The sequence below is a fragment of the Trichophyton benhamiae genome, assembly GCF_000151125.1.
Source record: "Trichophyton benhamiae CBS 112371 chromosome Unknown contig01293.0, whole genome shotgun sequence".
NCBI classification, from domain to species: Eukaryota; Fungi; Ascomycota; class Eurotiomycetes; order Onygenales; family Arthrodermataceae; genus Trichophyton; species Trichophyton benhamiae.
In genome coordinates this window covers 65,308-82,284 of record NW_003315113.1, presented here as the reverse complement: position 1 = coordinate 82,284, position 16,977 = coordinate 65,308, and the positions used below count along the sequence as shown (strand labels likewise).

The following is a 16,977-nucleotide window of genomic DNA, read 5'->3' as shown; positions in this document are numbered from 1 at the left end:
TAACTAGTTGCTAGCTGCTCTGCCTAAGCATACATACGCCAAGTGGTGGAGTGCCGTCGACATGGACCTGATAGCTAGGGACTGTCTTTCTGGAAGAGTATATTCTATCGTCTAGGCTGCATGGAGTGCTTGCTACATGCTTGCATGGGATACACAGTTGAAGGGAAGAAAAGCTCTGCTTTCCTCCTAACTAGCAGTTGAGGCCTTGTCTCCGTAATTCCATGCAATCCGTGGCTCGCCTTCACCCGAAACCCTGCGCTGCCCAAGCATTCTGGCAGATTTCTCTAAAGTCGGCCCTTGTGATAACGATGTCCCCTTCGTTAACCTCGTTCCTCTGCCGGCCGATGACCTCCTCAAAGGTGAAGGTCATGTCACCAGTGACTTCGGTGGTATCCTCCTTGCGAGTTGCCATAACCTCCTCCTCGACAACAATGGGGGCAGTTCGTCCGTCAGCCTCCCTTGTCCACTTACGGAAAACGATACAGGGGGCTTTCTGGTCGATTCTTGCGGTAACGATTACTCGGGTTTCTGATCCATCTGTCTCTAACCACCCTCTAGCATCCATGGATAGCTTTTCCCCCGCTTCCGGCGGTCCAGTCTCAACGACTACCGACGGCCATTCTTGATGGAATGGTCTGAGGCTACCGTCTGGCTCCTTGACGAATCTTCCCTTCTTGCTAGTGACTCGGCTGCTACGAGTATCGGCCAGCCTGTCTGGGAGGCCCATTGATTGCGTGTGGAGGAGGGACCAGCAGCGCTGTGCTCCTGTTGTTCGTCCGTGTCGGTGAGCGGTGGTGCAGCTGCACGAGGATTCGCTGGAATATCTACCCCAACCCTGATGTAAAAGATCAGGTCGCTCGCGACGGATTCATGGCCAGGATTCAACAGTGTTTTGAGAATTAATAGTCTTTCTGGTAGGTTGGCCGTAATTCGAGGTCCTTTATCGAGATACTCGGAATCGAAGTCTTCGAGTATAGTTGGAGGCACGTCTACCACCACGAGAAAGGGATCCTGAATATCATCTTCATAACACTCCTCCACTGCTGCCCTGAGGTCCTTCATATTGGTATATCTGATCTGGCGTGTTCCTCCAGGAAGCCCGGTCAATAGCCTTAAACAGGCATGACGTTGGGGTAGCGTTGCCTCATCTGAATCAGACATGGCAGGCTTGCAACATAGATATATATATAACACAGTATGAACACATATAACAAGGTAACTAAGTAGTGGGTAGGAGTTGATCGAACGGAGCATATTTATACACAGCTCAAAGTTATGACATCAAAACTCAAAATACCCAATATTGAATACTCCCTCATTCACACCCTATCACTGCGCCTAAAGAGGGCTAAAGTGACTTCAAACAGGATAACTGTATAGTGAATATATCAAGAATACTCTTAGTGTTCTATATTTACCTTACTGGGAGGTCACATCAAGCAGTAGACAAAAGCGAGTCCCTACAGTAAAGGACAACTGCGTGACGTTTCTATCAAACAGCGAGAATAGAAACCGGACAGAGTAACCACAGATGTACAATCCAGCTGTCGACGTGTTCTCACGTCTATCGAACTGATTCCCGCTCCCGTTCATGGCCCCCAAGCTAGGGACGGGGATCTAACTAACGGCCCCGAACTCTATCATAATTCTCCGTCCTGGGCCTTGTTTAGTGGATATGAAGATCCAGACCAGGTTGACGACCAAGAACAGCCACGCAGACCGTTTGCATCAGCTGTATATTCACTCTTCGCATCGAAAAATAGCCAGAATCTCGCATTTTTCATTCTTTAACAAGTCGTTGAAGTCGCAATTTTCCTTCTTTGGACTCGAATAACACCGCTTAATAATCAGAATGTTATCGATAAGAAGATATTATGACTAAGCAGAAATCACGCGTTGACGCGTTTTAAACTCAAAGAGGAAAGTTTTGATGTCGAGGCAGCCTTTTTTTGCATTAAAAACTGTCAGAACAGAGACACCATCAAAGAGGAAGATTATCCGGGGGGCAGGACAAGGATATGAGGAGGCGGATGCACGAATATATAATACCAGGCGTCGAGACTGGGCCATGGCTTCTCAGAGAATGAGCCTTTCGGTCCCGCCAACTCAGAATACCGCGCCGGTGATTAAATTCCAATGCCTCTTCACCCACGATATCAGGCGGAAAGCGAAAAGGTGGCAGGATGGATTTCTCCGGTTTCATACGTTCAACAAACGCGTTATGGTCTATGACCCCACCGGGAACCTGGTTGGGGACTTGCACTGGCGAGATCGTGATATGCTGCAGGATGGGGATGAATTCGAGCTGGAGAGAGGTATCCTGGTCCAAGCTGGCGAGCAACTCGAGAGTACGGTGACCGATTTGACAGGGCTGCTGGAGAAACGGAAGTCATCCCCTGCTAAACCGAACCACTCTCAATCCCGCCCAAGGAATGCCAATGTTGGGCGGCCGAACGATTTCAAAGCTCCTTTTCCATCCAGCGGCTCGAGTATGAAGTCTTTAAACGAGGTGCTTGGAATTAAGAAGAATACGCAACCAACAAGAGTGATAAGGTCTCCCTATGAAGAACGGGAACGATTAAACAAAAGCATGTGTGAATCTGAGGAGAGACCGGCTAAGAAGCGGAAACCATCTCCCGAGCGTGACACGGAGGAGGCTTCTCGACTGTCCCCTTCACCGCCACTGCCGCCGACAAAGGGTCTTAAAAACCAATTAAGACCTAACGTGGAAGAACCGGTTACTAATAGCAAATCTCGCGAAACCTCTGGTGCTGAACCTCGTGTTCCCGGTGGGGTTACAGACCTATGCAATAAGATATTAAATGAAAGCAACCGCCCTGGTTTTGCATCGGCCTCGACTGCATCATTCCGGCCCGCGAGTGCAGTTGAGCCAGAGCCAATCTCTACAAAGGACCGTCGAAAAAAGTCCAGTGGTAAAGCGTCAGCGAATCAAATGTCTCTCACATCTATGTTTGGCAATGTCCCAACGACGACTCTTGAAGTTGCGCCCAGGCGACCTCGCAACCAACTTATCTTTGTGGACAAGCTTGCAGAACAACAAGCCAAAGCAAGAGAGAAGAGAAAACTCGCCGAAAATAATACAGTTATGAACTCAGAATCATCCAAGAGAGCGGATACCCTGAAATCTCAATCGGCCTTGAAGCCAAGGGATAAGAATATAACCTCATGCCAATCTACAGCACAATTGTCTAAAGATGAGAGTAATGACGGTGAGACCCCTCGTGTGCAACAAAAGGCAACGGGCTTACTGGGATTTTTCAAGCCAGCTGCGGTTACGACCCAAGAACAAGAGATTCAGCATGATGGAGATGAGGCTACTGTAGCAGAGCCAAAACCTTCTAAGCCTATGCAGAATATGCAGCGGAGTCTTTCAGCTATAGATTCTATGTCTGTGGATACTACAAGTTCAACCAAACCTCCGGTTCTGGAGGCGCCTGCCCCTCATATCGAACCCAGCGAACAGAATGCACAGCTAGAAAAGCATCGGCCCCTAGAGAGGTCAAACTCAGATTCGTCAGCCCTAAACCCACCACGATCTGTGCCCAAAAAGCGAGTTATTCAAACAAGGCTTTTTCCGGATCGGATGCTAAGCCTACCAGCAATGGATGAACCAGAGGTTGAAATTGAACAAGGGCCCTGGACATCTGAAGCACTAGATCTGTTCGACTGGTGGCCCCCAGATAGACCTAAGCCCACAGTTGGAAGCATCCCTATATAAAACTGAAATCACTGTAGTTATTTTTGACCCAGACATGTATCTTATGATTAATGATAGAATATATAATACCCCTCTTTAGACGTCTTCCTTCGATAATATAGTATTGCTCCTTGTATTCCCGGGAACTATACCCAAGCATTGTATAACTATGCAAAACATAAAATTTAGACATAGATATGACGCTTCATCCTCGTTTGACTAGAGTTCCAGAGATGTAAGGCAATGGCCCTGAAGTAAACGATAGTTCTAGGTCAACGCTCCCCCAGCCACCGTCAACATCAGCAACAGCTCGAAGCGTGCGCTCTGTGTCTCTGTCCAAGTTGCATCCACCCATGAAGAAACTCCAGCCTGAAAGGCCATACATAGCCTGGACAAATCTTGCAACCCAGCTTCCTTTAGCTGTGGTCCAGGGATTCACAACATGTTCGCAAACCAGCATCTTCCCGCCCGGTTTGAGCAGGTCATAAAGACCCTTTACCGTCTTTTCTGGCGCTGGAACCGAACACAATACTCGAACACAAACGATAGTATCAAAAAGACCTTTCCCCTCATTGGTCTCGTCATCGAGTGCCCCGGCCTTCTTCAACGCCGGAAGTAGAGACTCAGGCTGGGCTCCACAGTGCAGAACTCGGTATTTAGATGCTAGACCGCAAGATTCAACCTTAGCATAAAGGTCCTTGTGCAATCCTAGGCATGGCTCTGCGCCATACAAGACCCGTAAATTCGGGTTTGTGAAGAGCGGCGTCTGGGTCCCGGTTCCAGGGCCGATGTCGAGAACAACCCCATCCGCATGCGCGAGAAGTGGTGGTATAAGAAGACTAGAGCCAGCGGGCTCTGGAGCGGGCGCATTTGGATCCCCGTTTGCTCTAGCAGTTGAGAAGTCGATCCAGAACCTTGAAAAGGCCTCATCTTTGATCTCTTGCATATTGAATATAGGTGCGAGTAGCTGGCCACGCAGGATAGTTTCCAGCATCACCGTCATAAAGCCTAGATGCACGGTCAATACACTGCGTAAGACGGGCCTTTCCATCACGTACAAGGGATTCAATCATGTTTTTCTACTTACTGTAGGCAGCTGAGACGCCTAGGTAGCCTGGTTCTGCAAGCTCATTTATACGCTCAACAAGAGTCGGCATGTTTGGTTATCGGGAACTCGTTATACCAGATATAGAGCTAGTCCAATAACCCAGATAAAGTGAAAGGAATGTGTCCAAGTATGGATTGGAGATTATGAGGAAACAAGCCTGGCTAAATAACCAACTTAATGTTCGGGGTCCGTGGCTGCTTTTATATGCACGGAAAGGGCAAGGTTTCGGGAACTCGGGTAACTACTCCATATGTAGTTTGTCATCGGAGCCGACTATTTAGTGAACCATTGGTTGACAACATCTTGAATTTGACAGCAGGATACGGCTTCTGCGGCTTTGAAACCCGCAGAGGTCTCATACAACCTCCTCTATACTTGGCTTGCACAGGGAACTACAGTCTACAGCAAAGCGTCCACTTCTGCCGTGGCAAATAATTTCATGTAAATGCAAACTAGTTCATTGTCTTAACCCGTATCGCTGCGAAACCAAAGCACAAAAGCCAGAGAGTTTATTGATATTTGTTTAGTTAGGTACGTTTAGGATGGGAGAAGATAGAGAGATGTTTGAGACGAGTCGAAGAAGCCGGGAACGAAACAGACAGGACAGGGTAAAGATTAGTAGTTATAACAGTCCACCTTGCAAAGTGAAGGGAGGAGGGCATGCATAAGTAAATCAAAGAGAGAGCAAGCGGTCCAAGAAACAAGAACTTGGCCAATCTGACATAGGAAACAAGTGTAAATAAAACACAAAGAAAGCTAATTGCCAAACAGCAACGAAACAAATCTGCAAAGCGAAAGAAGTATTCACAGCTGCGCAAAAAAATAAAATAATAAAATAAAAGAATTTGGAGCAGGAAAAGGGTAATGGCCGGGTAGCGGTGGCAGAACGATCGAACGAGAAATTGGTACATAATTGCGAGGAGGAAGGGGGGGGGGATTCCGCCATGTTCAAAGGTGGAGGTATAAATATAAGCACCAAGGAGAGCAATGCTCGAACACCAGGCGCACAGTACACCATCCTGCAAAACAATTAGCGTAACAAGTCAGGAAAGGGTCAAGGCCAAGGTAGACCAAAACATAAATATGAAGGGAAGATAAGGAAGAAGTAAGCATGGCCAAGTATTACAAAGCTATTGTAGAGTGAAGATGCGGCATGATAGCCAGACACGTCATGAATGAAGACCAGTTAAGGAAATTCGTAAAAGGTGGACAATCACCAAGGGTTGGGACTTTTTGCTGCTTTTAGTACTCCACGTTCATGGGGAGATAGTAATAGGTATCATTTGCAGAAATGTTCTTTTCTATAAGCATAGGTTGGGCGGACGGTCAACCTAGGAATGCGAGTGATTGCTCAGCCTTGAATTGACGAAGCGGCTGGTTCTTGAAAGGGAGCCAACATCATGTTTGCCTAAGGAGAAGTTAGCACAAGAGAAAAAGGAAATACCAAAAAGGGGTGGAAATCAATATTACCGTCACAGCAAGCGCGGACATTCTCTATTTTATCAGCCTCTCTTTCCTGTCTTTCTAAGATACGTCTCAGATCTTCGGCGCTGTCCTCTTGGCTCGTATCGTCTACACTTCCCCGCTTGCCACCATACCGACTTCGGCGGCTGGAGAACGTTCCCATCATCCCGGAGGTTTTGAACATACTGCTTAATCTCGACACGGAGCCTTGCCGGGCCTGTTCAGCCTTCATGGTAGTATCAGGCGGTCGGACCGAAAGAGATGGCGATTCATGGCCGGGAGTTATATCGTAGCCACGGGCCATACCTCGGGCTGCTCTGCTGCTATGTGAAGCGGCAGACCGTCGGGAGTAGTCAGTCATGCGAGATGACCGGCCGTTTAAAGAAGGGTTGAAGTCGAGTGGGCCATCTTCTGGTGTGCTATGCAGAACAAAATCCCCTTCTTCTTCGTTTGCCCGCAAGAGGAGGTATGAAAGTGCGTTGAACCAAGTCTCATGGCGTTGGCTGGTGGCAGCAGTGAACCGCATGGTTCTACCGGGAGTAACGACTTCCAAGCTCTTGCGGTGAAGGCCCGGGGGATATGGGTTATCGTCAGTGACAACCCGGACAGCTTCAATGGCTACGCTTTTGGCCATCAACTGAGCTTTGCTGGCAGTCTGCGGGCTCTGGGTGCTCCAGTACAAAGTCCTGGTGAATGGATGGACCCAGAAGTATCGTCTATGTCTTGTCTGCGAGAAGTCTGGTCGGCCTGGCTTGCGAGTGTATTTCCAGAGGAACTCTCCAATCATGGTCTGCGTGATGGCTTGGATCATGCGAGGATCAGTGCCAGGTTCAAAGCCGTATTCCGACCTTGACAGATTGAACCGGTCATCAAGCTCGGAGGCAAACGAAGAAATCGAAGACCGTCGGGAAGCTGCACCACTGTGCTTGTGCTGAGTTTTTGACCCATTGCTTCCTTGAACAGTGGCGGTCCCCATAGCTTGTTCGTTGGGTGTCCTTGGTCGAGATGCAGGAACTCCTGATCGATAGGCAGAGGCCGGAGCTACTGGAGGCCCCATGGTACCGGCACCACCTGTTGGGCTCTCAGTTGATAACCTCTGAGCGGCAGCAGCAATCGCTTGCTTGTGGTCTGGCGGAAGAGGCGGGTGAACCATAGCACTGCGTCGGCTTCCTGCGCTCCCAGGCCGTTTGGCGGCAGCGTTGGGAAGCAGGAAATTGTCGTTGGCCGATGACGGCTGTGTCTTGGCTCTAGGGGTAGCCAAGGCAGCTTCCTCTAATGAGCCAGGGAATGCAGGGACTGGTGCTCTCGACTCTGGCGTCTTTGGTGGTGGCATGACATATTTGTCTAGCAGGAGAGAATCGATCTGCTTGCTGGTCAAGATAGTCTGAGCTCCATTCTCTGTGACACTGACAGGTGCAAATGAATGTAATGGTTGTTCAGACTTCATGGAGCCGGTATCCTCCGTAACGAACTTGGGCGGCGGCATCATTTCGCGTGATGATTCCAAGGATGAGGGAACTTCTGTATCCTTATCATGGACAGCAGTTCTCGGTCTTCTTGGAGAAGTCTCTGTCTCTGAGCCTGTACCTAAAGCAACTACCGGTGGAATAACCGTAGACGCGGGCTCTGGTACGACTGGTGTAGTAGACTCAGCATAGATCGACGACATCTCTAGCTGGATGGATGGCTTGACAACTTCAGGTTGAGTGGGAGGAGAAATTGGTGGTGTGTCGATGGTTTGAATAGAAGATGCCATGTATTTTGGTGGAGTGCAAGGAACCGGGAGAGCAGCCGGGATTGGAAGAGGAGTGACGGGACGGCATTGCTCAAATGTAACATCAGAAAAGGCGAGTTGCATTGAGTTTCGTCGCGGCTGTTCAACAACAGGTGCCAGAACAGGGGTCGTTTCTTCGAACACTATTGGTGAACGTTCCAGTTTGATGGGCTCTGGGGCCGGTTCTGGATCAGGAGACGACGAAGCTATAGGAAGAGGAACGGGGATTGGTGCGATAATATCGCGGGATCTATCCTCCTCGGCGGGTGTGGCAACTGGAGGAGAATCGAACATGACCATCGCTTCGCTTTGTACCATGGCTTGAGGCTTTGCAGATGCATACTGAGTTGCCATGTCCACTGCGGTAAACTTTGAAGGTTCCGCCGGCGGTGTATCATGGATAACTACAGGCGCACTTTGAGCCATTGGTTGAGATTTGACAGGGGAGCATTGGGTTGCCATATCTACTGATTTGATAGGCTCTGAAGGAAGAGTGTTGAAGACAACCATTGCCTCAGTCTGGGTAATAGGATGTTTCGAATCAATAGACTGAGTTGAACTGTCGACGAGGACTGCAGATGTTGTGGATGTTGTTGCATTAACGGTCTGAGGAGCAAGAGTCTGTGTGGCTACAGTTCCACTTGCAGGAGCAGGAGCAGGCCATGGCTCAGTCATCATGGAGGAGTCGACCATGGCTACACGAGGTGGCTGGTCGACATCTTTATTTTGCAAGAAGCTGAGATTGCGAATAGGGGTAGATTCAGCTGAGACAGGGTTATTGTTGGGCTGTTGCAGCGGGCTCCCGAATTCACCGTCACTGCCCATGCCGGCTTCACCAAGCTCTGCAAAGAGGCTTCGTCCGCCCTCAACTCTAGATTTGGGACTATGCAGGCTACCGCCGGGAGATTGGGTTTCGTAGCCCATACTTCCGCCCGCCTGGATCGTCTCTTCGGACGACCTTGCGTGTCTGCCCCTTTGCACCTTCAAGCGGTAGCGAGGCGGATGGGATTGCACAGGCGTATGCACCTCATTGTAGGGGTAATCATCCTCATCAGCGGATGTGGATGCGGTGCTCATGAACGAAGAGCGATCGCCAGCCTTTGCATTCCTGAGTTTATATGGCTTTGTGCGAGGTAATGCAATCTGTCCAACTGCGCGGCCTTCCGTTTCTGTGAGCTCGTCGCTGCTGTCTCCCGCCATGTCCTCGGTGCCTGTCTGGAAATTCTCACTTTCAGTCGCTGTCTCGGTTTCGTGCGCAGTCTCAAAGCCACCGTCTTCAGTTTCGTTTGCAGTCTGGTATGCATCACTTGCGCTTACGTAGCCAGAGCGAGGACGGGGCCGGGGACGGGTGTAGACGACTGATGTCTGTCTTGGTCGTACAGTCTTGGTAGGGCTGGGTTCCATGACCTCTTCATCCTCCCAATCAGGCTCATCAAGTTCAATTTCGGTGATACCTTTCCTACCGGCACCAAGCATATCTGGACGCGGGGGTTTCTTGAAGATCTCCGCCTTAGTCTTTTGGCGCTTCTGTGCACTGCCTTGAGCCGCAGCTATTTCATTTCTGCGGGCTTCGAGGTCATCGCGGGCCTCTTGTAGCATGCGCTTGAGTTCAATCTTTTCAGACTTTTCGCGGTGAATGTTGCTCTTGAGGTTCTGAATCATACGGTGGGCATGATGGAGAGAGCTCTTGAGTGTTTCGGACTCCAAGTGACCGTGACGTGGCGTGGCCTTGTTGGGCGACGGAGGAGGGGAGTTTTCAGGGGTATCTTCATCGTCATCATTGTCTTTAGTCTCCGTGTCGACATTCCTAGCAGGTTCGGACTCGTGTTGTCGAAGTTTGGCGGCTACAGCCTTTGCAAGCTCCTGGTTCTGCCCGACTAGTTCGTCAACCTTCTTTCGCAGATTATTACGTTCAGCATCTCCGGTGTTGAGGTTGCGTCGCAAGATGTGCAGTTCAGAATCATGAGCTTTTTGGGCTGCAGAGTGCTCCTCAATAAGTTTTCCGTTCGCCTGCTTGAGCTCGTCGAGCTCCCGCTGGACACTGTTCTTCTTTGCAGTCAGGGCATTTAAATTGGCAGTCAGCCTATTCTCGCGAGCAGCAGCTTCCTTGGCGGCAGCCATGAGTTCGTGGGACTGTGTCTCCAGTCTCCAGTTCTCATCTTTGTACCGTTGTTCGCTCTCATCTAGGGATCTGATGCGCTGGGAGAACCCTTCGGCTTCAAGCTCGAGCCTGGATTTTTCCAAATTCGTTTCGCGGAGAGCCTCATCCCGCTCAGCAAGGAGAGCCTGAAGCTGGCGGACTTGTGTGAGAAGTGAGGTGCTGATTTCGGTAGCGAACTCAATGTCATGGATACGGCTGGCAGGCTGGTTGCGTTGTCTTCTAGACGGAACGCTTACTTTGGAGGGCGAATTGGTCGCTTGGCTTGACAAGAATGCCGGGCTTGAGGGAGTCTACTCCTATGTTAGCAGGTACATTGACATGAAGGTATGTTATGTATGTGCGTGTGATGGCGATCTTACCCGACTATCGAGGGGCGTATCTTCAGGCGCGAGCAGCCTTGGCTTGGCACCAAAGGTCGTCCTGGCCGACTCACGTCCGACCTCATTGTAGTCTCTCTCCAAGGCGAGCAGCTTTTCACGTAACTCAGGCCCGATCTCACCTTCATCTTCCTGCTGTTCAACCTCTTTTAGTTTGTCAGCGAGTTCCTGCTGCTGGCGGACAAGAGCAGTGCCAAGCTTGGACGTCTCCTCTAGCCTCCGGTCCGTTTCAGCGAGGTGAATTTCCAGTGCCCGTTTCAGCTGAGAAGGTGAAGACGAGTTCAGAGTCAGGAGCTGGTTGTCGAAGGACGAGTAGCGATGCGGTTCCCGTTGTGACTGGACAGCGGCCAGGGGGGTTGCCACGAATGGGTCGTCCATAGCTAATTCGGGCCGTAATGGAAGATACAAGTCGTAGTCGATGGGGGGGACGGTAAACGAGTGCGGGTGGTATCGCTGCCTGCTTTCTCGTTCCCTTTCCTCTTTTTTTTTTTTTTTTTTTCTTCTTTAATAATCTTCCACGGCTGTCTTCTCTCCTTGGAATTCTCAGTATCTGCTACAGAGAATCCAGGCGTGCGACCTCATTATAGCCTGTCCGGAGCCTAATCCGCAATGCGCAATGTGCCCCCCAACGGGAGTCGACGAGGGCTCTTTTTAGTCCTCAGGGACGAGCAGGCATGCGATCCAGCGGGAAAATTACGGAGGGAAGAGGCAGGCGAGGGCTCTGGTCGCCTTTTAGTCGTGAGATGCAAGGGGGCTGGCAGGCTGGCTGGTCAGGCTTCTTGCTTGCGCTCTGGGGGAGCCAAGGTGTGACGTGGGTTTTTGTGTTGTTTTTCCCCCTTCGCTGGGAGATACGCGTATCCGGACGCAGGGAAAAGCCGCCAGTTTGAGACGGGGAAGCAGATATAACAAAAGAAAAACAGCAAGAGACAAGCAAAAGAAAAAGGAGACGAAGAAGAAGCAAGTGACAAAAGAGTGACTGAGATCGCGCGCTGCTTCGCCGGCCGTGAAGAGTCGCTGGCGTGCAGAAGCGAAGTCGACGTCGAAAGCGACGAAAAGAGAAAAAGCGCGAAGGTTTTGTTGATGCTGACTAAGGCCGGCCGATGGCTTGACGATCTACGAGATGGGCGAAAATCAGCGGCGGACGGGAAGGGCATGCAAGGGCTCGCTCTTGTTTCCTGCTCGCTTAGCACGATAATAATAGCAGTCCGAGGGCAATAGCTGCGGTGTTAAGCAGCGAACGATCAATGCAAGTCATAATATCTCGATTATAGTGTTAATCGCAAGCGTTTAATTATTTTTGTTTCTTCCCGCGGCCAGGGTTAGGATTATGTAAGTAAATCATTATATAATAGCTTATTAAGTCGATTGCTTATGTAATTGATTCTCTCTCTCTCTCTCGTAGCTTCTTTCTCTTCCGGCCATGATAGATATGAGATATTAGTTATTATTATTCTGTTTTTACTTACGGCTTTCTCTGCCATCTGTACGGAGTGTAATAGCTGTCTCTTTTTCTCTTCATTGATACATCACGGTTTTAAGAGTCTTCTGCCTCATAGGATTAGCCTTTCTTCGTTGACAATTTCGATACCAGGTTTCGTCCATAAAGATAACACCAACAACGAAGATTAAGACGAACAAACAAGCAAAGAGATAGCAGATAAAGATACGATGGAACAGTCAGTCGCTGAAGAACAGACACCAGCTGTCTCGTTCAAGAAACGGTCCGCCAAAGCAAAGTCCAGCCTGCGCAAAAAGGCTGCCACTCCTCCACCGGCATCCGACTCAGAAGACTTCACATCCAGCGACGACGAGCAGGGTCACAGGATAAAGCGCAGGCGGAAGAATGCGGGGGTCAGCGCCTCATCCAAGTCAGCAGCAGCTTCTGCGGGCCGGGAGCTAGACAGCGAAAAGCCAGAGACCACCGAGCGACCAGCTCTCCCTACCACCAACGATGCTACCAAGCAGTCCAACTGGTACGACGAGGAACTAGACGAGAAGAATCTGCTAGGAAACACACGGCCACGACCAGGAGACGTAGGTCAGGTCGCGGCAGACGGCAAATACAGGGGAACGTCAAACTATCAGAGCTTCATCCAGAAGAACCCCAATGCACCCACGAAGCAGGTTGGGCCCATGAAAGCTGCCACCAACATACGCACCATCACGGTCACCGATTATGCTCCAGACGTTTGTAAGGACTATAAACGGACAGGATGTAAGTGGTTTTCTTTTCTCCTCTTCTTTACACATGCTTTTTCATTGTACATTCTGACAATAACCAGTCTGTGGCTTTGGTGATTCATGCAAGTATCTCCACGCTCGTGAGGATTACAAGGCAGGATGGGAACTAGACCGAGACTGGGATGTGCAAACAGAGGGCAAAAAGCTAGAAGGTCAGACTGTGGCCTCTCGCAGAGGTGGAGAGAACGAGGCTGGTGACGATGAAGAAGATGAGGAAGAGGAAGGCATTCCACCCGAATGCGCTATATGCCATAAGCCGTACACGAGCCCGATAGTCACGAAATGTGGGCATCATTTCTGCGAGCTATGCGCGCTAAAGAGATACCGGAAGAATCCGGACTGCGCCATATGTGGTTCCCCGACCGGAGGGCTATTCCGCACCGCGAAGAAGCCGGGCATACGTGGCCAAAAGGGGGAAAGCTGAGCTGTTTTGACGCTAATGAGTTGACATATGATACCCGATGTAGCAATGTTCATTTGCCCCCATAGCCCATCTCAAGAGCGATCTGTAAATCTAATCATTGACATCATAGGTGGAAACCTGTTCATATATAAAGGCCTGTTTCTTTCCCTCTTCATCGTTCTCTATTCTCTTCCTCTTTTCTCTCCCTTTCTCTAGTATAGAATGAATACTCCAGCGCTTCTTAGTTAAGTAGCCAACCAATGATGTGCTAGGATATTGTGGGCACAACGCGTCTGAATTGCCGGCTACAACCAATAAGCTTCGTGTATTTTGTCGACAAGCGAACAACAGACGCGTCTGTCGACGTCAACATTCAGATCAAGCACGACTCAACACCAAATGGACTACAGACAAGAAGAAAATGCAGTCATAAACCAAGGCTGCACTCCTCATTTGCGTCTTATGCTGCGTCTTATGCCGATAGCCTTCGCTAATATGCCTTGGCCCACGTTCACTTCAACTAAGTACTAGATGCTTCCATGAGGAAACATACCAAGACTCTTCGAGCACATTGTCTGCTGAATGCGACGGTGGCAGTGGCCATCTTCCAGGACAAAATACCCCCAGAATCTATGTAACACGCAATCAATCACGTATATTGCCTCCAAAATTGCGCAACTGCCTCTGCATGATGACATGTCTGCTGAGGAGATACACTTACAACGACCATACCATGGTCAATTAATGCTTAAAGTAGCAGAAACATGGATGAAGAAGGGCCAGCGCGTCATGTGGCTGGACTTATGACGAAGGGGCGGCATTTACAACTTACAACAGGTGCCGATTTCCGTGGTTTCCGCCACAGCGTTCCGATATTTGGACACAGGTAATGACAAGTCAGAAGAGATACTTGAAGAAAGGATAAAAGAATCCTCCTAGCACCCAGCAGTTTGCTGCCCCATGTCTATCAATCTATGGACTCCATAATTCTCTCCGTTTATTGGGGTGTCATCCAGATATTGGACCAAAGAAGAATCAGAAGGAACAGAAATCCAAACGGAAGGTGCTATCCCACGAGCCCGGTTCTATGGTCGTTATTGCCCAACGTACTCCCTATGATGCCGTCAGAAGGAGCGATGAGTCACGTCCGTTCCATGGTAGCTGGATGACCGCCACTGCATCGCTCCTACCTGGCTGAAAATACCATGGCTCGGACCGTTAGCCGTAGTTTTGCCCAAGGAAGGAGCCCCAAAGAGCAGTAGCGGCGGCAAATTAGCAGTCAATAGAGGGTGCCACCGCCTCATGGCTACTTGCCTATAATGGCCAGTGAGTCATAAATGGCATTCACTATGACGGCGTAAGGCAAATTGGCCCTCGAAGGGCGTACGTAATCGCCGAGAGGATCTGTCTACTTAAACCCCGTCCTTCTCCCTCTCTCCTTCCTCTCTTCTTCTTCTTCTTTTTTTTTTCTCTTTCTCATCTGTAGCCATCTATTCAGCCATCTTCTGCCAGCTATACCACCATCTATACCCATCTATACCCATCTACCGCTATCTGGTGCTATTTCTGCTATCTCTTTCATCTATACCCATACATACCCATCTATACCCATCTATACTCATCTTCTGCTATCTATACCCATCTCTGCCATCTCTGCTATTTCTGCTATTTCTGTCATTTCTGCTATCTATACCCATCTCTCTATCTCTACCATCTCTGCCATTTCTGCAATTTCTGCTATATATACCCATTTCTGCGATCTATACCCATCTACTATTATTTGGTACTATTTCTGCTATCTATAACCATCTCTGCTATCTCTTCCATTTCTGTCATTTCTGCTATCTATACCCATCTACTGTTATCTAGTACTATCTCTGCCATCTCTACCATTTCTGCTATCTTACCCATTTCTGCCATCTCTGCCATCTCTGCCATCTCTGCTATATCTGCCATTTCTGCTATCTCTGCCATTTCTGCCATTTCTGCGATCTATACCCATCTACTACTATCTGGTGCTATTTCTGCTATCTATACCCATTTATTGCCATCTACTGTTATCTCTATCATCTCTGCTATCTATGCTTATCTACTGACATTTACTGAAATCTATAAATATTTACAGCTATCTATTGTATTTTCTGCCATCTCTACCATTTATTAACATCTATAGCCATCTACTGCCATCTACGCCATATTTTGCCATATGTTGCCATATATGTGATGACGGCCTCCGGGCCCCCCTCCCCCTCCCCTCCCCCTCCCATTCCCATTCCCATTCCCCCTCTCAATCCCCCTTTCCTTCTTCCCTTTCCTTCTTCCCTTTCCTTCTTCCCTTTCCCTCTTGTGTTACAGGTTTGTCCGCTCTGAGAACCAAGGCTGACACTCGACTATCGCATGAACTATAGTTTCACATCCAGCTACGGATATGATACCCTCGAGCCTCCTTACAGTGAGTCTTCCATTACTACACTAGTTAAAAATACTAACAACTACCGCCAGATACCTTTTGACGAAAGGGCCAACGGCCCTCCCGTAAGTGAAGTGAATTGACATACATGGGCCTGAAATCCAACGCTAACATCCCTCTATTGCGATATCAACACATCTGCAACCGCTTGCTACGCCAATAGCCTAAGAGACTTTCACGTCGACTCCCCCACTGTGAGTTCAGAGTTCCTCTACACCCTTATCAGGATGAGCTGCATACTGACTTATAGAAAGAATCAGCACTGCCGGACAAGGGCGGGGTGGCCGCTGCCACCCTGTGAGTAGAGTACCCTCCCGTGGAGGCCAAAGCGCACTGCTAACATCCCTATATAACGCGGTAAATGGCCAAAAACAACCCATCAACTCGAAAAAGCCTACAGATTAGCACATAACAAGGCCAACCCGCCTTCACCCCCAGGTATGACATTCTCCGAACTCCTGCGGCTCAGACATTGTACAGGATATGCTAACAGCATATGATAACCATCTTGGTTGTCCAAACCAGAGAGCTGGTTTATATGTATCAACTACACTCAGTTGTCAACCGTGACAGCAGTGGGATGGTTCAAGTCATACTCTAGAAGCTACAGGATGAGAATGGTCTTGACAGGAAGAAGAAAACTAGAGAGATTAGAAGTGGATGTAAGAACGGCCTGGTGGACAACAGGCTCTTGGAAGCCTGAGTAGATAGTTTATCTGAGTACCGGCATGTCTCTCGTCCGACGTGCTAAATTTATCTTTGTCTTTCTCCATTTCTTTATACCATGAACCTGTCTACGTCTATCGATATTTTACCGCCGTAAATCTATACTTTCCAGGCCGGCTCTCACATGTACACGATAGCGAAGTCATCGACAAAGTCGAGTCCCAAGCGTGGTGGTCAAAATAAGATGGCAGCTGCACCAGGGAGAGATGCCATGTAGCTACTCCGCAGTTGACCACTTTTCAACGCCTGGATGAAACCACTGCTTTATGACAACCGCGCCAGTCGCACTTCTATCGGATAGAGGGATACATTATCAGCTTGCGAAGACCAGCCATCCTATCCTGCCTTTATCTCGGTGTTTTTGGGCCCTTGAGGGAGCTGAACAGCCATGCCAGCCGCAGCCACGAAATCGAGGCTATCGGCCACTATAAACACGGCTTCAGCAGCAGAATCTATTATTCTGACAGCCTGCGAGGTCGTCACCCGAAGGCTCATCGGTTACACGACTTCGATCCCAGTGGCCGAAAACCTGGCA

The 16,977-nt window shown here is 49.3% G+C and overlaps 6 protein-coding genes across 6 annotated transcripts; 3 read left to right on the top strand and 3 right to left on the bottom strand.

The window, feature by feature from the left end:
• Positions 1-241: 241 nt before the first annotated feature.
• On the bottom strand, positions 242-1,161 carry ARB_03974 (uncharacterized protein; the record flags this gene model as incomplete). Its single annotated transcript, XM_003017052.1, has 2 exons — positions 242-458; positions 611-1,161. The coding sequence occupies 2 exons, from the start codon at positions 1,159-1,161 to the stop codon at positions 242-244; spliced, it is 768 nt and encodes a 255-aa protein (XP_003017098.1).
• A 769-nt stretch (positions 1,162-1,930) lies between these two features.
• ARB_03973 (uncharacterized protein) lies at positions 1,931-3,739 on the top strand (the record flags this gene model as incomplete). Its single annotated transcript, XM_003017051.1, has 1 exon — positions 1,931-3,739. The coding sequence occupies one exon, from the start codon at positions 1,931-1,933 to the stop codon at positions 3,737-3,739; it is 1,809 nt and encodes a 602-aa protein (XP_003017097.1).
• Positions 3,740-3,923: 184 nt separating this feature from the next.
• On the bottom strand, positions 3,924-4,875 carry ARB_03972 (uncharacterized protein; the record flags this gene model as incomplete). Its single annotated transcript, XM_003017050.1, has 2 exons — positions 3,924-4,726; positions 4,806-4,875. 2 exons carry the CDS (start codon positions 4,873-4,875, stop codon positions 3,924-3,926), a joined length of 873 nt encoding a protein of 290 aa, XP_003017096.1.
• Positions 4,876-6,234: 1,359 nt separating this feature from the next.
• ARB_03971 (nuclear migration protein (ApsA), putative) lies at positions 6,235-10,980 on the bottom strand (the record flags this gene model as incomplete). Its single annotated transcript, XM_003017049.1, has 2 exons — positions 6,235-10,428; positions 10,585-10,980. The coding sequence occupies 2 exons, from the start codon at positions 10,978-10,980 to the stop codon at positions 6,235-6,237; spliced, it is 4,590 nt and encodes a 1,529-aa protein (XP_003017095.1).
• Positions 10,981-12,270: 1,290 nt separating this feature from the next.
• Positions 12,271-13,462, top strand: ARB_03970 (uncharacterized protein; the record flags this gene model as incomplete). Its single annotated transcript, XM_003017048.1, has 3 exons — positions 12,271-12,817; positions 12,885-13,127; positions 13,311-13,462. The coding sequence occupies 3 exons, from the start codon at positions 12,271-12,273 to the stop codon at positions 13,460-13,462; spliced, it is 942 nt and encodes a 313-aa protein (XP_003017094.1).
• Positions 13,463-14,583: 1,121 nt separating this feature from the next.
• Positions 14,584-15,410, top strand: ARB_03969 (uncharacterized protein; the record flags this gene model as incomplete). The annotated part of the gene is made up of 3 exons (XM_003017047.1): positions 14,584-14,603; positions 14,733-15,029; positions 15,116-15,410. 3 exons carry the CDS (start codon positions 14,584-14,586, stop codon positions 15,408-15,410), a joined length of 612 nt encoding a protein of 203 aa, XP_003017093.1.
• Between the last annotated feature and the right edge of the window lie 1,567 nt (positions 15,411-16,977).